The sequence below is a fragment of the Notechis scutatus genome, chromosome 2, assembly GCF_049901735.1.
Source record: "Notechis scutatus isolate UNSWTSFEM ecotype Mainland chromosome 2, rNotScu1.2, whole genome shotgun sequence".
Taxonomy (NCBI): Eukaryota; Metazoa; Chordata; class Lepidosauria; order Squamata; family Elapidae; genus Notechis; species Notechis scutatus.
This window is the reverse complement of record NC_142010.1, coordinates 202,609,265-202,629,742: the sequence shown is the minus strand read 5'-3', so window position 1 is coordinate 202,629,742 and position 20,478 is coordinate 202,609,265. Positions and strand designations below refer to the sequence as shown.

The 20,478-nt window shown below is 43.1% G+C and overlaps 1 protein-coding gene across 1 annotated transcript in view; it reads left to right on the top strand.

Annotated features, from left to right (window-relative positions):
• The window catches only part of LOC113416898 (guanine nucleotide-binding protein subunit alpha-14-like), a 42,612-nt gene extending 22,506 nt beyond the window's left edge, over positions 1-20,106 (top strand). The window contains exons 3-7 of the mRNA XM_026675018.2: positions 7,540-7,694; positions 8,910-9,038; positions 14,567-14,696; positions 17,905-18,058; positions 18,750-20,106. Coding sequence (XP_026530803.2) covers positions 7,540-7,694; positions 8,910-9,038; positions 14,567-14,696; positions 17,905-18,058; positions 18,750-18,934 — 753 coding nt within the window. The 3' untranslated portion in view covers positions 18,935-20,106. The remainder of the gene's footprint in view (positions 1-7,539; positions 7,695-8,909; positions 9,039-14,566; positions 14,697-17,904; positions 18,059-18,749) is intronic.
• Positions 20,107-20,478: the final 372 nt, after the last annotated feature.

The window sequence follows — 20,478 nt, the reverse complement described above, 5'->3', positions numbered from 1 at the left end:
GGGAGACCTTCCACCGTTGCTTTCCCTTCTCCCTTGCTGCCGCCCGTCTTCCCTTTGCTTTCGAAGGTAAAGCGAATTATTTTACAAAGCCTCCCCTGCCCGAGAGGGCAGCCCAATAGCCAACGTGGGGAAGCTAATTTCCCGGGCCTCTTCCATTCCTCCCCGACCTCCCTACACTGCGCGCCTCTGACGCGCCGGTCCCTTCAGCCCAGCGACCTTTTCCACCTCAAAGAAAGGCCAGGCGGGAGCCGCCGCAGCGAAACAGCCACCAGCCTTAGCCCGGCGTGGGGAGAACGGGCGAGGTTAGCGCCCGTCGGCCCGTCCTTCCTGCCTTTGAGGCACCTGCATGGAGCGCCTCCAGCTGCTCGGTTTCCCCTACCGGCGGGTCCTCCTTTCGTGCGGAGGGCTGCGGGAAGGCGCTCGCCTGAGAGGATCTCTCCTCTCTCCCCACAAGGTCAACATCTGCGCTGCAGAGGAGAGGGCTGCAGCCGGTTCCTCCTGCTTGCTGAGTGGTGGGGAAGCCGCGCCCGCCCGTGTGAGATTTGGCAACAAGGGGCAGGAGGAGGCACGCACACACCCGCGGCTCACTTTCCCAGCTCTGCCCAACCCTTATGGCTCTGGCGCGGCCCTGGCGGGCAGCGAGCACCTCCCCGCTGGACCCTCCGCTCATCCTGCCAGGGCCGCGCCAGAGCCATAAGGGTTGGGCAGAGCTGGGAAAGTGAGCCGCTGGTGTGTGCGTGCCTCCTCCTGCCCTCGTTGCTCAAATCTCGCACGGGCGGGCCGCGGCTTCCCCCACCACTCAGCAAGCAGGAACCGGCTGCAGCCCTCTCCTCTGCAGCGCAGATGTTGACCTTGTGGGGAGAGAGGGAGAGATCCTCTCGGCGAGCGCCTTCCCCCGCAGCCTCCGCACGAAAGGAGGACCCGCCGGTAGGGGAAACCGAGCCACGGAGGCGCTCCGTGCAGGTGCCTCCAAAGGCAGGAAGGACGGGCTGGCGGGCGCTAACCTCGCCCGCTCTCCCCGCCGGGCTAAGGGTGGTGGCTGCTTCCGCTGGAGCAGCTCCCGCCTGGCCTTTCTTTGAGGTGGAAAAGGTCGCTGGGCTGAAGGGACCGGCGCGGGTCAGAGGCGCGCAGTGTAGGGAGGTCGGGAGGAATGGAAGAGGCCCCGGAAATTAGCTTCCCCACGTTATTGGGCTGCCCTCTCGGCAGGGGAGGCTTTGTAAAACAATTCGCTTTACCTTCAAAGCAAAGGGAAGACGGGAGCGCCTGAAGCCAAGTGTCTCCTCAGGGCTTCGGTTGCAGGGAGGAGCCCTGACTGGTCAAGCATCGTGACGACCCGGCGTATAAGACGACCCCCCAGTTGGAGGCATGATTTTTAGGGCAAAAAGTCGCCTTATACGCCGGCAAATACGGTAAAATAATAAAAAACCACCTAATAAAATTAGAACAATAAGCATTTTTAAGGGATTCCCTGAGATTGTTTTTTTAAAGCTAAAAGAAATGTCCCAATTTTAAACCATCACTCTAGAGAAGAAAGGAATGTTAATTTCTCCATATACCACTTTTTCTCATTTGAATTGCTCTCCTAGAACAGCTATTTCTAAATTCATTTGCTCTGCCGTTAATATTCTATGCTGCATTATTTCTTCTGGCCTTGGTTAAAGCCATGGAGGCATGTTAGATTAAGCGGGTGATCTTGATTGTGCTATTTAGGATTAAATATTCAACTGGAAATTAACATAAATTCCTTTGTTAATTAGGCAAGACAAGTATGCTAAATTCTGGGGTGACTGGGAACAGGTTATTTAAACATCTGTAAAAATCAATGAATAGGCATCACAGAATTTGTGCTATGTAAGTCAGCTAATGATGCCTTATAAATTATGATGGTAAATGACGCACAGGAGTAGGTCAAAGAATTTTAGTACATTTAATCTATAAAATCTTAATAAAATGTACAGTATGGGGCCTGGGATCCAGAATGGGACACGCTATCTGAGTACCTTGTTTCTCTCCTGCTAAATAAAAACTCTGAGATTTACAGTAATGTGCAATAGACTTTTTAAAACTCTTACTTAAATTTTATGTGCAGTCTTGGGATCTTGGGATTAGCTGGGAAGGGTTTCATTTCCTGATATGTTACAGCTACTGAATATTTTTTTCTCCTGAGAGGACATGAATTGGTTTCATAAACCTGTATGATGAAGTAGAATCAAAGAGGAAAGATTGTTATCTATTTAAGGTGAAAGATACAACTCTGGACATGTTCCATTCTTATTTTATCTATGGAGCTCCATCTCCTATCTCTTACCGGAACAACTAATAAATTATAATCTGTTATAACAGCTGACAGATAGCAGTGCAGGGAGGAAGTGATGGAGGAGGAAGAAGAAAAGAGGATTCAGTGAGAGCAGGAATCACTTTGATTTAAAGACAGTACAAGTTTGCCCACTGATGAGTGACAGACATCATATTACTTTACAATTCATTCAGTTTCCTTGAATTTATCTTTGGTGCTTCGTACAGGAGTTCCAAATGGCATACATTCCATTCCATCCTCCACTTTTCTCCTACATCAAAAACCCTGTGATATATTTCCGCAGGATGTAGAAAACTTGGCAGTCATTATAGCCTAGTCTTTCCTACCGGCGCTCACTAATTTGGCTTTATTTCCTTGGAATTATTTCCTGTGGAAAAAAAATTACAGATATTTGAACAAGCAAAAGCCTCCAGTACAGCTCTACAGCACTGACTTTGGAATTATTCCATCAAAAATTGGAAGGGTTACAGATGTTTATTTTCTCAGATTAGTTTATGGGGAAATGTATACCGTACATGCATACTGGATAGACACACATGCACGCTATTCCCTTTCTAATTTCCACCCCATACATTTCCCTTCTGTTCTTTAAACCTCATGGGGCTTGCATTTTTTGAGGATTTTATCAATTGCATCCAACCTCATTTTCCAAGTAAATTCCAATTATCTTCAATCCCTGAATATTATTTTTCAGATCTATTCCCCTCATTGAACTGTACTTACTTTACAATTTGCTGCAAATCATTCTGGCATGAAAACAACATTGCCTGCATGCAAAAGTACACATATATTCATATCTCCAGCCAACACACTTGTAACAGCACAATAATAATTCCTTATATGTTTATCCATAGAGTTCTTTGTCTTATCCAAAACAGCCATCAAATTTGACTTCATTTTGGAAACAATGCAATGTGCTAACATTTATAACAACATAATAAAAAGGAGACTAAAATCAAATATTTTGTACTTCTTTTCTAACTTAATTCAAGCCATTTGATGAATGGCTGGTATAGATGAAACTGCATACATGGAACTGTAACTCAGGAAAGGCAAGATATTCCTAATTTATCTAGAAGTAGCTGGGTTAGAAGAAATAATTAGGTCAGGCAGAGAGCAGCATTTTGCTCTTCATAAAAGCAGTCTGATTTTTTCCCCCAGGTGTCTACCTGAGTGTGAAAACAGGAGACGTTGCTGATTGATAAGCTTTATTGAGCTTATAAAGCTTTTATAACCTTTATTCCTTAAGGTAGTTGCATTTATTTTTTGGGCTTGCACCAAGATGGTGTGCTTTAATGAGCAGAAAAGCTGCACTGCACTTTCATGAGGCCCAGTGCACTTTTTCGGAATAGTTTTTGAACCACGCACTGCCCTAGTAATCATAACTTGTTCACGCTGTTCCTTTAAAAATGGGTTCAAATTTCTACTAACTTAGAATGCCACAAACAGATTATTCCCTGAGGTTACTTGTGTGTTTCATTTGTTGGCTTGGTACCCAGTTCTTTCCTGGGCATACTTCATAGATTTTGAAATGACAGATTTTTCAGCTGCTCTTTGAGGAACCCTTTCTCTCTGTGAGGGACGATTTTGATGGCAACCTGAAAGAGAGCTTTGTTTTTAATGGCTGGGACTTTTTAGCAAGGAAGTTCAGGCAGGCTAGTTCCGTCCTTATGTTTGCTGCTGGCAAGCAAACATTTTGTTAATACTGGCAGCGTTTTGACACCTGAGCTGATCTGTTTGCTGAAGGAGGTGGCCTATATTTTTCTTTTTTCCTACCTTAATTTACTTTCCCTTATGATATTGCTTGTTATCTTGACCACTTTATTATCAGGCCTCTTGAACACTGTTTTGGAATGGAAAGTGGGATAAAAACTTTAAATGAACGGTAGGGTTTTGTTAACTTCGCTTATCACTTCAGCAAAAGAAGAATTTATTTATCGGGAATTCAGTGTGTGCTGGTTTCAACTGGTGATAGCAGTAATTAACCATTTAGATAAGCAGATTTCTAGCAGGCTTTGTATGATTTGGATATACAGGAACATCTTGGTCAAATACCATTTCTACTTTGCTCCCTCATCAAATAGCATGGAAATGCTGTAATCAAAGAACCGATTGTGGTGCACTTCTGTTATTACTGGGTAGCAGGCATAGTATCTAGCCCAGCACAGACACAGACAAAGTGGCAGTGCTTAGTTACTATGGTGACCACCTTGGGTATGACTTTTCAAATAGGAATAGACTTTATAATAGAATATTTCAGTTTATGTTCCTGGAAAGAAGCGGCAGATTTTATAAGTAAGCTGCAACCGTCTTAAATGACAATTAACTTTACTGCAAGGGTTAGGGTTATTTGGATTTTTCTGTACATGTTTTAATATATCAATTAGCTTTATGTTATGTACTTTACCATCTGTTGAATAAAAGACTGCAGTTATAAAACCTGTAGTAATTTTATTGAAAGCAATGGTTGTGTTGACTTTGTGAGGTAGACCAGAGCTGGAAACAGACTCCGTAGGAAGACTAGAGCTCTTCTTCATTGAAATTGGTTGCAGTTGCAATAATGGCATTTTGCAAGCCTGGTTGTAATTTACCTCCCCTTATTTTAACTTTTATCAAATAAACTATTGTCTTGGTTAATCATTTATTTATTTATTTATTCATTTTTTTTTATAGCCACCTATCTCAACCAAATGACTGGGCAGTTTACAGTTCCAAGTACTACAATTTTATTTCCTTTTTAATTGTTAAAACTTCAGCCAGCTTCTTTTGAATATCCAGTAAAATGTTCTTATCTGAGTCATTCTCTTGACTTGTCATTTGTATTTCCACTTTAAATGCCTTCTCTGTTTATAATCCACACTTTAATATTTTTGATTCTGCATCAAGCAAGGTTTGTTTGACATCTTGATTAACACTGGATGATTGTCTATACATAGAAGCATACATTGTTACTGTTATTGCAGTTATTAATTCTTCAAAGTTCTCCTCTAATTTTTAAAAGCTTAAGCTTTTTGTATCATTTTGTAAATTCTAGTACCGATCAAAACTTTTGGTTTACACTTTTTTTGCCCAGAATCTTTAATTCCCCAATAATGTCCAATTTAAAACATAATCTAATATATGATACGATTTATACAGTAGACGAAATAACTGTTTACTTTATTTGGTTAGCTCCAAAATCTTAATATATAAGTTTCAAAATTCCAAAATTTATAGTAGTAGCACTTGTAAATGCATTACAATCAAAAGACCTAGTATGATTTTTTTTTTTATTTAAGTGAGAAATCTAGAGCTTTTCGTGCATTTCAGGGTAGTTTTATTTGCATAGTCAAATGCAAATGTTTTCATCTGCTGCTCAGTCATTTGTATAACATTTCCAAAGTGCCTGATTTCTTCATTCCTCAAAGTCACATTCTGACTAACGCTAAAGGAATCAGAGAGTTAGCCTAGTGTAAGTGGAAAAGCCAAGTACTTTAGCAGTGACGAGATTTATTTTCATTTTAGATTCATTTCTATCATGGAACATTACTGCCAAAAGTTATGCCTGCACATATGGGATTAGATGTCAGATTTTAAGACCATAGTTGCTTGTTTTTCTTTCTTCTTTTTTTGAAAAAAAAATCCAAGAAATAATTTGGGATACTGATTGCTGGGTCAGTAAATTCAAATGTTACTATGTGTTACTGCTTGCTTGCTTATTTATTTAACATTTTTCCTTTCTGCTTGGAGGACACTCATTATATATGTGCTTATAAGATCAGCACTGAGAAAGGAGAGGGAAATAAGCCAAGATAATAACAATCTCTTATTGTTGTCTATTGACTATTTAAGAGCTGTACTAAGATACACTGAGAGCTATGTGCTTGCAGGAGTTGGTGTACCTGGGTGAATGCTTTTTTTCCTTGTCCTCATATGTCTAATTCAGAAGGTGCATTGTTACCTCCAAATTTAAGTTGGAATTTTTGTTCATCACTTTGCACTTTAGGCAAACTTTTAAATGAACAGATAGGTATTTATTTGGTACTTTGTAGAAAATAGCAATAGGTAGTATTTTTAAAGGCTGCTTTAATTAGGGTATTTGTATAATCAATGTGGAACACAGTGTCTTCCACTGTGTAATCAGGGGAACAACCTGCCTCCAGAAATTGTGGAGGCTCCAACACTGGAAGTTTTTAAGAAGAGATTGGACAACCATTTGTCTGAAATTTGTCTGTATAGAGTTGCCTGCCTGTTGGACTAGAAGACCTCCAAGGTGCCTTCCAACTCTGTTATTCTGTTATTTATGTCTTCCTGGTTGTCGGGCGAGCCAGCCATTCAGAGTTCTGATTGCATACCTAGATTTGAAGCAGTTCAAATCTACATTAAATAGAGCAAGGGACGTGCACAGGGGTAGGATTCAAATTTTTAACAACCGGTTCTGTGGGCGTGGCTTAGGTGGTGGGCATGGCTTGGTGGTCATGTGACTGGGTGGACATGGCTTGGTGGTCATGTTATTGGCTGGGTGTGGCCGACTCAGTATCACTCACATCGAGGCACGCATCTCCTCTCCTGGCCTCTCATGACTGTGGGGATGCTGCAACAGTCGTAAGTGTGAAAAATGGTCATAAGTCACTTTTTTCAGTGCCATTGTAACTTTAAATGGTCACTCCACACAAGCAAAGTACCAGCAAAGGAGGGGAAAAAAACTCCAGAGAAGCTCCTGAGACAGGAAGTCTAGTCCTGCCAAGAATGTAATAAGGGTTAACGGAGAGGCAGTTTCTGTAAGCAACACCAGAATGTTTCCTTCCTGCTTTCCTTACAGGATTAGGCCAGTAATTTCTTCTAACAACTGGTTCTCCGAACTGCTTAGATTGTTAACAACCGGTTCTAGCGAATAGGTGCGAACTGGTAGAATCCCACCCTGGACGTGCATCTCCAAACAGCCTCCTTAGATATTGGTGGTTTCTCTTCAACATTTCAAAGCCATTGATACACTATGGAGGCAATAAACGTTTTAGCCTTGTCCTCCATAAATCGCATGTTTGCCACAGTTATCTCGCTCAACCTTATAAAGATTGCTTGTTAAGTGAAGCTTCATTCCAGCTGCTGAATTGGACAGATTATCTTGTGCCCATTGCTTAACATAGAACTGATGAACTCCAGTTTGATATTTTCTGTTGTTCAAACTGATTTTTCAATCTATAACTATGCCTACCCACCCACCCACCCACTCCCCATTTCAGGATGACAGCCGGATGATTGAAGATGTACAAGCAGACAAAATAGAAAGCCTGGAAAGAAAATATGCGGAAGCAATTAAGAGGCTATGGGAGGATCCAGGCATCCAAGAGTGCTACCACCGACGGAGAGAATACCAATTGTCAGACTCAGCTAAATAGTAAGTATAGTAATCTTTGCAAACTTCACTTTGGCTTTTTAAACATATTTATTATTGCTTATTTATTGCTTTGTTGTATGGAATGTTAATGAATAGATTTTACTACGTGTGCATGTTCGGTTTTTATGAGCTTGAACAGTTAATAAAACATAGTTGAAACAAATGCATGACAGGATCACATAGTGTTTCTCTGGTTGGAACTGGAAATTCCTCCACCCCCCCCCCCTTTACCTTTTTGGGGGAGTCCTTGGAGGGCTGCAGTGGGCTTGTTGACCCAGCGACATCATTGGAGGCTCAAAGTTGAAGGTGTTAAGTCTCTTTTCAGAGTTTTGAGGGCATTGAGGTTACCCCCAATTTTGATAAGATTTCCAGAAGCCTGATTTTTTTCTTCTTAATTTGAAAAGAAATATTGCTATCGAAAAATATAATTGTAATGCCAAATTTTGATAACCTTGTTTTAGGTGACTGTCATAAATATTTTTGTTTTTCTGTGTGAGGGATATGCATATAAAATGTTTCCAGGAGATTGTCCTTCTCGGTTAAATAGATATTACAAATTCTTCCTGTACATTATCTAGCTATCTGTAAAATAATTGGATATTTGATCTTTGAAGTCATCATCATCATATCATCATCACCATCATATTCATCTTACACACTTTGCTCCCCAAAGGAACTCTGAATGCATACAAGGAATTGAATTTAAAAACAGAAATAAAGTAATACAAAGATGCACATATTTCAGATCACATCAGGGAACATATGGGAAAGAATTAGAGAATTAGAGTTACAGATCACTTTATATCATTCCTGACGGAGAAGTCCAACCTTCAGGGCTGTTCAGAACATATAGGCTTCAGAGGGAGGATATAGAGCAGTGGCAGATATAGGGAAGCATTACAGCTGTCTGCAATCTTCAAGAAGTAAGATTTCCACTACAGCATCCTGATTCTGAATACATTTTCAATCCTTTTTGTTTCTTTGTTTGTTTTTGCTATATTAGCTTTCATGTGAAATATCACTTTTAGTCTCTGTTGGATTAATCCAGGGGTCTCCAACCTTGGCAACTTTAAGCCCAGAGGACTTAAACTCCCAGAATTCCCCAGCCAGAATTCTGGGATTTGAAGTCCTCCAGGCCCCCTGGATTAATTTATAATAACATGAAATGCTTTCTAATGGCATGAACTAAAAAGATGTGTGACTTTGATTTTGAAGTTTCCTTTCAGATTTAGAACGTATTGCTATGCCATCATTTGTGCCAAATGAGCAAGATGTCCTTAGAGTGAGAATACCAACCACTGGAATAATTGAATATCCTTTTGTACTACAAAAAGTTCCTTTTCGGTAAGTCTGTCCTTAAGGCCTTCTCTTAGTCATCATGACCATACGTCCAAAATTGCACCAATTGTTTTCAGTAAATGGATAACTAAAGAAAATACACAAGATTAGATTAATCCTCTCCAATCTTGTTTCACCTTTGCTATTATGCTGCATCCATTTTCATCTGTAAATAAAGATTTCAGAATCATAGAATCAGAACTTAAAAAATATCATTTAGGAGATCAAGTCCAAATTAAAATGTCCATGGTGGAAGGCTAACCTGCCTTTGGTTGATCATATTCAGTGAAAAGAAGCATGCCTTCTGTGATTGGTTCCACTGTTCATCTGTGTTTAATTTAAAAGTCTTATTTCCTAATCTAAAGGTAAAGATTTCCCTGTCAGTTGTGTCTGACTCTAGGGAATGGTACTCATCTCAGTTTCTTGGCCGAGGGAAACAGCATTGTCCAAAGACAATTTCCATGATCATATGCCAAAGGTGCACAGAAAGCTGTTACTTTCCCACCAAAATGATATCTATTAATCTACTTGCATTTGCATGCTTTCAAACTGCTAGGTGGGCAGGAGCTGGAGCAAGGAATGGGAGCTCAGTGTCTTTAATTGCTGAGCCATTGTGCATCATATTTCCTAATCTATAAACAACTAAAACTGTAGTTGTCCTGACCTTAAACTGAGTGAAACGGTGCATCATAAGGCAATGATTTTTGAATAAGGTATCTCAGCTGGACTCACAGAATGTGTCCAAGATCCAAGACCCATGATTCTTGAGGAATGAAGTTATGGCTGTTCTCCTGCGAGCCGTTCGGATCATCCAGAGAGTGGGAGGTGCTTCAGTCTGCGTCGTTGAAGGCTGAGCTTAATTACTAAGGATCGCTCCGCCCTTCATCACGTGGATGCCTTGCGATCCCCAGTTTATGCTCAGCCTTCGTGAGATTAGGCTGTGTATCTCGTCACTCCTTGGCCGATTCAAGAACTGCCTTTCTCCAGAGAATTCCTCAGGTTTGCTTGTTATTTGCCTCGATCTCCTTAGCCTCTGCGCATTTCGGATTGTTGATTTAGCAGGGGAGCGCGTTCTTTCGCCCCCAGGAGGGGATAAAGAGCGGGCGGCTTTCGCGCTCGCGCAACCCCTAATTCGGTCCTCTTCCTGCCGCTTTCCACGCCGCTCTCGTAGCGGCTTCATTCGATCGCGCTCAGCGAGCGCAGCTGGTGTTCCCCACCGTGAACGCCGATCACCCCAGGAAGGGGCGAAAATTACTTGGCTGCCTCTCTCGGCCTCTAGACGTGCCGGAGAGGCTTATTTATTGCTCTGAGCGGCCCGTTATTAAAGGATAGTAGGCGGCTGCCATTTTGGGCGCCGCCGCGTGTCGGGCGCCATTTTGAAAGGCCTCGTTGGGCTGCGAAGGGGCTAGCTCTTGTTGTAGGCCTGCCAGCCTGTGAGAGCTACTGGATATTAATATAATTGGCAATCTTGCCTTTCCGCAGCACGCTCAGGGCAGGAAATTGCAGCCTATCCCTCCCAGTTGTTGCCTGGGAGCTCCAGCTGCCAGAGGCCTCATCCCCGCCTCAGGCGTTTAATTTGGCGAATTGGTGATAACTAACAGCAATTTCTGGGGCCACTCCCCCCTGGGAGCACCGAACCAGACCTCGAATTGAATATATATATATATAAATAATGATGATAATAATAATAATAATAATAATAATAATAATAATAATAATAATAATAACAATAATAACAATAATAACAAATAGATACTTAACTAAATATTATATATATATCTACAGATATATATTTATGCATATATTTCTATCTTATTGATATTGATTATTACACCGATCCGGGCGACAGGAACAGGAGAGGCGGCAGCTACAGGCGTCCCTTCAGGGGTTCAGGAGGGAAGCCTTTCCGGCGCTCCAGATAGATTCCGTACCTCCCTTCCCATCGGCGGGCGCCTCAAGCATTTCGCCGACCATTTCGCCGACCGTGGTCCCCAAATCCTCAGGTGGATGGAGGGCCATCCTAGACCTCAAACATCTCAACCGTTACCTGATCTACTGCAGATTTAAGATGCACACCCTGTAGTCCATTCTACTGAGCATCAGGCGGGGGGACTGGCTATCCTCTATAGACCTTTCAGAGGCGTATCTTCATATCCCAATCCGGCCCTCCCATTCCAAATTCCTCAGGTTCTGCTACAACCATCGCCACTTCCAATATGTGGCCCTTCCCTTTGGGTTGGCCTCCGCCCCGAGAACCTTCACTAAGGTCCTCGCGGCTCTGGCGGCCCATGTCATCTCTACTGTTACCTGGATGACATCCTCATCCTGTCTCACTCCAGACTCCAAGCAGAGAAGGATATCAGAGCTACTCTCTCTGCTCTCCAAGACCATGGGTTCCTAGTAAACTGGCAAAAGAGCCAACTGTTACCATCTACACGGATCACCCACTTGGGGTCCGTCATTGACTCAGTTCAGGGAAAGGTTTTCCTTTCCTCCGAGAGATTCCTTAGCATCCAGGAAACTGTCAAACATATCAGACGATCAAGAAAGGTAACACTCTTAGAACTGTCTAAATTACTGGGTAAAATGGTCTCATGTATCTCCATTGTTCCCTGGGCCCGGCAGAAGCAACTCAAAGGCCACGGTCAAGGTGCCGTCAAGGGTCCTCACGTCTCTCCTCTGGTGGACCAGTCCCGCCATCAACAAGGGACATTGCTTCAAGGAGCCCCAACGCCTCACCCTCACCACAGACGCCAGCCTGTCCAGATGGGGCGCTCACATCCACGCGCTCTCGACACAGGGCAGATGGTCACAGGTAGAACGGGCATACAGTATAAACTGGTTGGAACTCCGCGCCATCCACCTGGCCCTGCGCAACTTCCTCCCTCACGTACGTGGGCGGCATGTCCTTATACTCACGGACAACGTCACCGCCAAGGCTCATGTCAACCGACAAGGGGGCACCCAGTCCATACGTTTGATGAGAGAGGCCGAACGCCTCTGCCGCTAGGCGGAGCACAATCTCCTCTCCCTCAAAGCCGAACACATCTCAGGGGACTCAAACACCCAAGCAGATTGGCTAAGCAGCACCACGGTGGACCAGTCCAAGTGGCGCATCCACCCGTCACTGTTCAGGGAGGCGACCATGATGTTCGGTCCCCCGTCAGTGGACCTCTTCGCATCCCCGCTCAACACACAACTCCCCAGGTTTTTCTCGAGGTACCCCTCCCACGGGGCCAAGAATCACAACGCCCTCCGTTGCCCCTGGCCCACAGGGCTTCTATATGCATTCCCTCCATTAGCCCTGGTCCCCAGAGTCATTCAGAAGCTCATCTCCGAGAAAGCAGAGCTGATTCTAGTGGCACCCTACTGGCCCAGACACCCATGGTTTGCGGACCTCCGCAACTTATCGGTGGCCCCTCCCTGGAAAATCCCCCCGAACAGGATATCCCTTTCTCGGGCCCCTCCAACACCCGGATCCTCAGTGGCTTTAGTTAGCCGTCTGGAGGTTGAGCGGGAACGTCTGAGAAAGGAGCAGTTTTCTGACCAGGTTATTGATACCATTTTAGCCGCCAGGTGGCCCCCAACAACCCGAATATACAATGCCACTTGGAAGGGTTTCTGCAAGTGGTGCCATAGTCTCCAGGTCAACCCGCTTTCACCCTCCATCGCTCAAGTTTTGGAATTCCTCCAAGAGGGTCTGAGGAAAGGTCTTTCCCCCGAACACCCTGAGGCGTCAGGTCGCAGCCCTCTCAACCGTCATTATTAGTGACAACCTAGGTTCCCTCTCCCTCCACCCTCGCATTAGGGCATTCCTCAGAGGAGCCACTAACTTGTGTCCCCCAACCGTACACAGATACCCTACCTGGGACCTCAATAAGGTCCTGGTGTCGCTTACCAAACATTCCTTTGAGCCTCTCAGGGAATCCTCACTCCAGTTCCTAACATTCAAAGTCGTGTTCCTGGTGGCCATTACTTCGGCTCGCCGAATATCGGAGATAGCAGCCTTGTCGGTGAGGAAGGACCTTTGCATCTTCCATGCCGACCGGGTGGTTCTCCGGCCGGACCCTACCTTCTTGCCCAAGGTCAACTCAGCGTTCCACAGGGCACAGGAGCTCACACTTCCGAACTTCTGCCCCAATCCCTCGCGGGAAAGGGAGAAGCTTTGGCACACCCTGGACGTAAGATGGGCTCTCCGCATTTACATTAAGCGTACCCAGCCCTTCAGGAGGTCCGAATCCCTGTTCCTTTCCTTTCAGCCCAAATCCTTAGGCCACAAAGTGTCCCTGTCAACTATCGGACGCTGGATTAAAGCTACTATTTCCAAGGCTTACTTGTCCCAGGCTCTGCCGGTACCCAGCGGGATAACAGCGCACTCCACCAGAAGTGCAGCCACCTCGGCAGTTTGGGCCACTCAGGCTCCACTTGCGGATATTTGCCGGGCGGCCACCTGGGCCTCCCCATCTCCCTTCATTAGACATTATAAGATAGACATATTTGCCTCGGCGGAGGCTTCGTTTGGTAGACGAGTCCTCCAGCGAGTCCTCAAGGAACCGCAGGGACTACAGAACCAGACGGAGTCCCTCCCGTAGGACAGCCAAGCTTTGGTATGTCCCACTCTCTGGATGATCCGAACGGCTCCCAGGAGAATGGGCGTTGGTTCTTACCTGACACGCCATTTCTCTGGAGTCGTGAGGATCATCCAGCCCCACCCTTATTGGTTCACCGTCTGGTGGGGTCTTGTTTCGGCCAATGAACCCTTTAGCATAGTAAGATGAGAGCAAGATCTTCTCTTCACTCTCAACTTCGCATAAACTGGGGATCGCAAGGCAGCCACGTGATGAAGGGCGGAGCGATCCTCAGTAATTAAGCTCAGCCTTCAACGACGCAGACTGAAGCACCTCCCACTCTCTGGATGATCCTCACGGCTCCAGAGAAATGGCGTGTCAGGTAAGAACCAACGCCCAATGTAGTGCTATTGGTTGCTGCAGCACTTCTGATCTGCTGCAATCACGCGAATTTCCTTTCAGTAGTCCATGATAGTTTCCCAGCCAGTCTTGCAATCCCTTTCTGTCCCATCCCCCCTGCCAACAGCCATAGTATGGGTAGCAGTAGGAACTGTTTTTCTGAGTTTTCCTGAAAGCTGCTATTGCCCATTTCAGCATCTTCCACATTTGGACACACTTTATTTAGTGTATTAGAAAAATGACGCTTGCATTATGCACCTTCATTTATTCTGTTTTACCGGTAGTGCAGCGGCCATTAGGAATGTGTGTTGTGGAAGAGTTGTGGAGATGGGATGAAGTTACACATTATTTGATCCAATAGAATTGGTACCCATAAAGCTCAGATAACTTGAAATAACTTTTCCATCATTTTAGTGGAACATATTTACCTGTTAATTTTTCCAAATGTAAAATGTAAAAATCAATTGTATAAAAATCAATATATCTTTCTAGCAAAGTGCAGCCTCAACGTTGTTGCTTGGTGAAGTGTTTTACAGGATGATTAGTGATTTATGCTCCTTTTTACAGAATGGTAGATGTTGGTGGACAAAGATCAGAAAGAAGGAAATGGATTCACTGTTTTGACAATGTGACCTCAATTATATTTTTAGTTGCATTGAGTGAATATGACCAAGTCCTGGCAGAATCCCATAATGAGGTAGGAAAAAGAAAAATAATTGCTGTCATAAATAGTTATTCAATACTCATGTGTATATCTTAACAGAAGTTACCATGGAAGGCTGATATTTGTACCAGTTATCTAGGGGGGGAAAAGAGAACTCAAGAGATAACTGCCCAACTATGCCCTTAACAGAAAAACTATACCAGTATAATTGGCTTGGGCTTCTGGCAGAGGTATATTCATGTTCAACAAAAATAATAAAACATCCATAGTTGCAAATAAACTAATGTTTGTTATTATTTATTATTAATGTTTATTGTACTATTATTTATTATTATTAATAATAAATAAAGGAAATAAATAGCTTCACTTAATGATCACAATTGAGTGTGAAATTTTGGTTGTAAGTCACTGTGATTGTTAGGTGGGTCACCATATGACTTGATTTGATTTTACAACTGTTTTTACAAGTTTATAAAATGAGTCACCACAATTCTTAGGCAAATGACATGATCGTTAAGTAAATCCATTTTTCAGAATGGGCATTTTTTTTTGCCAGGAACTAACTGAAACTGGCAAAAAACATTGCAAAATATGATCACAGCACTTTGGGGGTGCTGCAACTGGTAGTAAATGTGAGCTAGTTGCCAAGCACCCAAAATGCAATCATGTGACCATGGGTGTGTGCGTGCGCGCACATGTGGCAATCATAACTTCAAGAAAGGGATTACAACCTGGGGAGGTTGGAGTCTGCAATAACTTTGAATAATCTTTAAGTGATAGGTCATTAAACGAGGACTACCTGTAATCAGCCACAAAATGAAACCTAGTGGCATCTCAATCAAGACATGTTCTCTGGAAGAGTATAATTTTTAGCATCTTCAAAGAACAATCAAGGGAACATAGCTGAGCTCTGCAGGGAAGCTGTTCCAAAGAAGGATCAGTTCCTCAAGAGCAATGCCTCTGAGATGAGTCAGATGGGTCAAGTCTGGTTGGAGGATATGGTCCTGGAGGTACCTAATCATCAAATGCATTCATAGGTCAAACCAGAATATTGAATTATACTAAAAGCTGTTTGGAAACCAATCAGATATTGCATAATGTTATCCTGGCCACTTGTCCTGGCTTAACACATAGGGCACTCCATCTACACCAGAGGTATCAAACTCTATTTCATTGAGGGGAGCATCAGGGTTGTGTTTAACCTCAGGGGGCGGGGTTGGCATGGCCAGCTTGATGTTACTTGAGTCGGGAGCACCTATGGTGACTCAAGCGCCCTGCCAGCCAAAACCGGCTCCCAAGCTCTGACCAGATCCAGTCCTCAAGCCTTGAGTTTGACACCCCTGATCTACACTATCTGAGGCTCCTAAGTGATCTTCAGAGACAATCACATGTACAAAGTGATAAAGGCCCGAGTTACTACAACACAGACCTCCTGCTCAAGTTAGAGCCGCAGTTGGTGCACCAGCATGAGCTGGTCAAAGATCTTCTGCCTATATCTTCCATTTGCCAACTGACATTAGCTTTGAGCATCCCCTAACTCCTTCAGTCTCTCTGTTCCTCCCTACTAATGATTTTTCTGAACTTACAATCTACACCATCCAAAGCATTCCACTATGAGCCAGCCTCCAGGAATTTTGTACAGGTAGACTTTGAGTTATAAGGGCAATTGGGACCACAATTTCCATCATTAAGCAATAGAATCATAAAGCACAATGTCATGTCATTGCATTGCTTAATGATAGCAATCCCTGTAGTGCCCATGGCCATTGTTAAGAGAAGATTGTGGGTTAAGTGATCTCCGCCTCACAGCTTCTAACAGCCAAAGTCAGCAGGGAAGCCAGCAGAAATGTGCAAATCTCTGGTAGATTGCAAGCAGACCAGCAGGCAGGTAAACGACTGTTGCTGAGTGGGAGAGAAGAGTGCACGAGGGTGTGCAAATGTCCTGGAAGGCACACAGGTGGCTTGGGAGGTGAGTGCAACAAAATGTGGGATGGCTGCTGCCGGGTGAAAGTCAGAGTGAGCTGTTGGGGAGGTATGGTACAAGTGCAGCAAGGCATGGAAGGTGTGCAAGGGGGAATAACTGGTACAGACTTGGGATGGCTGCTGACAGGCGAAAGTGATCAAGTAGCTAGGGAGGCACGGCATGAGCTCAGCGAGACGCGGAGATGGTGTCTAAGGGGTTGGGAGAGTGTGTGAGCATAACAAGGTTCAGGGAGGATGCATGAAGGTCCAGGGATGGTTTACGGGTGGCCAGCAAAGCAGGTCATGAGGGCAGAGGGTGGGGCATGTTACATGGGTGGAGGGAGGCTAATCTGAGCAATTTACAGTACAATCATCCCTGCCAGCTTCCCCATTGACTTTGCTTGTGGGAAACCGTCAGGGAGGGTTGCAAATCGGGATCATGTAAAACCTTGGGATCCTGCAACCATCGTAAGTGTGAGCTGATTGCCAAGCGTCTAGGTCGCAGCCACATAACCAAGGTGGTCCTGGGATGATAGGAACATTGAGAAAGGTCATGACCACTATCCTCAGTGTTGTGGTGACTTCAAAGAGAAGCTTATTGAATGGTCATTAACTGAGGACTACCTGTATCACAATCCTACAGTCCATTGCAATCCTCCAGCACAGGTAACTGTAACAATAACTGTAAAGCACTCATAATAAACATTTACAAGGAAGTGGTCTGCTATCAGGCAGCACCTTGATCTTGTAGCAGTGGTTATCTTAGTAATTCTTTGGTTGCAAGAATTACATATGGATACATATGGACTGCATATTATTAATCACACACAAACATCACCACTCCTGGGACAGAATACTTGTTTTCTTGCCAACTGTGCCCTCTGGAGGTGGTCCAGTAGTTTTCTGGAAATCTGCCAGCATTAAACATGTGCTCTTCTGGGAGGACACTTCTCCAAAACTATTGCACTATCCCAAAAAGAAATAGATCGTTGTGTTCCCGAGGTGATGGGGAGGAAGTTCCAGTGTTCCCAGGAACATTCTGTCCACAGGCCAGTGAAGTTTTCCCATCTCCACATGTCTATTTTAAGATGTGCAACAGAGTTTATGGCATTGCCTTGATAGCTAATATAGTTGCCCAAATTAATTACATTTTTTGTGTATGTCAGGATGCAAAAAATGGTAGAGTACATTTTGTTTTGAGTATTAAATGAAGGTATTTTAATTTTTGAAGATAACCTATTTAAAAATGCTTCTTTGTTCTTTTATACTTCTCTTGTAGAATCGTTTGGAAGAAAGCAAGGCCTTATTTAAAACAGTAATTACCTACCCTTGGTTTCAGGATTCTTCAATCATCTTGTTCTTAAACAAAACAGATATTTTAGAAGAGAAAATTATGTATTCTCATTTAATTAACTATTTTCCCCAGTTCCGAGGTAAATGATTATTCTAAATAGGGCTTATCTCTGTTATGCAGGAGTACAATTTCTTCTATTCACTTACACAATTGGCACTATCTTGGTAAAACCTGTCAGCTATCATGGTTTTCCTGTGTTATTTTATTACTTGGAATACTTAGTCTGTATTATTGTAATTGAAGTTACACATCATCAGATTCTAATCCTAAGAGATGGATACTGATGCTAGAATAAAAAGTTATCATCTGTTCAATCCAGCATGTTTGAAAACAATGGACTGGATTACACTAATAAACATTGAGGGCAACAGGAGAAGGGAATGGCAGGAGGTAATTAGAGCTGGGATACCCACCCCCTAGGCCACGGCCCATTACTGTGCTGTGAGCCATTCAGAACTGGGCCATGAAAGCAGCAGACAAGCATGCATGTAGTTGTTGGCCTCTCCACGGAACCATCCCCTCCCCCTCCACCCCGGCCAGTCCGCAAATCCGGAAAGATTGGGGAACTCTGGGCTAGATAATTGATGGAACAAACATCAATTTTGGCAAACTTCAGGAGATAGTGAAGGATGAGGAGAGCCTAGCGTGCTATGGACCATGAGTCCCAAAGAGTCAGACATGATTTAGCTACTGAACAACTAATAAATATAAAAACATATTTGGAGATCTCAATCTGGGTTTCTCAAGTTATCAATTTTGATTTCGAACAGGACCCAAACAAGATGTCAAAGCTGCTGGAGACTTCATTCTGGAGTTATATAAGGATCAGAATTCAGACAAAGACATCTATGCCCACTTTACATGTGCCACAGACACCGAGAACATTCGATTTGTCTTTGCAGCTGTTAAAGACACCATCCTTACTCGGAATCTAAAGGAATTCAACTTGACATGAATAAAAGGGAACCAGCTACATACGTTTGACTATAACGCAATTTTATTTATTACTTATATTCTGTGTTAATAGATTTTTTTAAAAAAGATTGTTTGTGTCCTTGCTGAATATGGAAGGGTACTTCGAATAAATTTAGAACTTTTTAAGGCATAAGATTTTGAATAGTCTGCTTTTAAATTTTTGGAGATTTGTGAGCATTTTGGTCATAATCACAGAGATCCTTTCATAATTTATAATAGATGTGCATTTAAACCTAGTGAGGCCACAAGAATGAGTTTAAGACTTATTATTTAACAGAAAGAGGTGTGCTTAGATTTGAGTAATTACTTATTAAATCTGCTTTTAATGGTACTTTTCTCCTTGTTGCAGTGAAAAATCAGCCTTAACAGGTGGCAGCAGTTGGTTGCTCTTTTTTTAGGCTCAAAAAAACCAAAATCAAAGCCTAATTATTACTTGGGTTTGAATTATCTAATCCTCTCAGGTTAGATTTTTTTTTTAAAAAAAAAAGCCAGAACTGGTCTGATGAAGGGACTAATAGTCTTCACATGCTGTTCCTGTTGAAATTTGCATGAAGTTACCATGAGCTGAACTTAATTGAAGAGTACTTATTTTACTTGCAATCAAACGATGGATATTAAAGAGGCTGCTTGTATATCTTTTTACTTAATGACAGGCAACTACAACTGACAGGTGCTTTTATGGAAAACTTTGATGCTTTAATATCATTTGCATTAATATTAATAGGTTAACAAACCAAAGGCAGTTGTTTGAAGGACCCTCTCTTCCCAATTACATCTATCTGCCAGGAAGGGTGCATTATGGGTCCAATCTGCTAAGAAGTTCCATCTGAAGGGAGCCTAAATATGAGTCTTTTCTGCTGCGGTTCCTGCCCTCGAGCCCAAGTGAGGTTGGCTCTCTTCCTATTCCAGCTTTCTGAAAACTCTGTAATAAAACATGGTTTTCCCAACAACTTTGAGGAACCCATAGGGAGCCTGTAAGATGGCCCCACTGTACTTAGAATATTGATATTCTCCCACAATCTTGGTCTCTTATTTGTGTTTTTTTTTTTTAAATGATTGTTATATTTGTTTTTAATCATTTGTTGACTGTATGCTGCTCAGTGACATGGGTAGCTATATAAATTTGCTAAATAAACAGTGGCTTTCTATGATCGACTAATCCTTGTTTATAACTTGAATAATGCTTTGATTCTCCATTCGATCCCTTTTAAGAAAAATCTTTCACCTATTCAAAATCTTTTATAGCTCACTTACTCTACAGCAGCCTACAACTGGATCAATAAAAGCAATCTTCGTTTTCAAGCTTTACAATCTCAGTCACTCAATACAGAGGGAATGAGGCAGGGAAGGGAGATAAACTATTTGGGCAGAAATCAGAGGCAATTCAAGGAAAAGCAGGGTGAGCTGCTTCTATTGGTGTGGCCTCTAAAGTGCTGCTGGAACATGGTGGTCGCTAGGTGACAACTGTGGACAGGAGACCATGTAATGTTGCAAGTTTGGCATTATTTTAAGCAAACTGTCCTC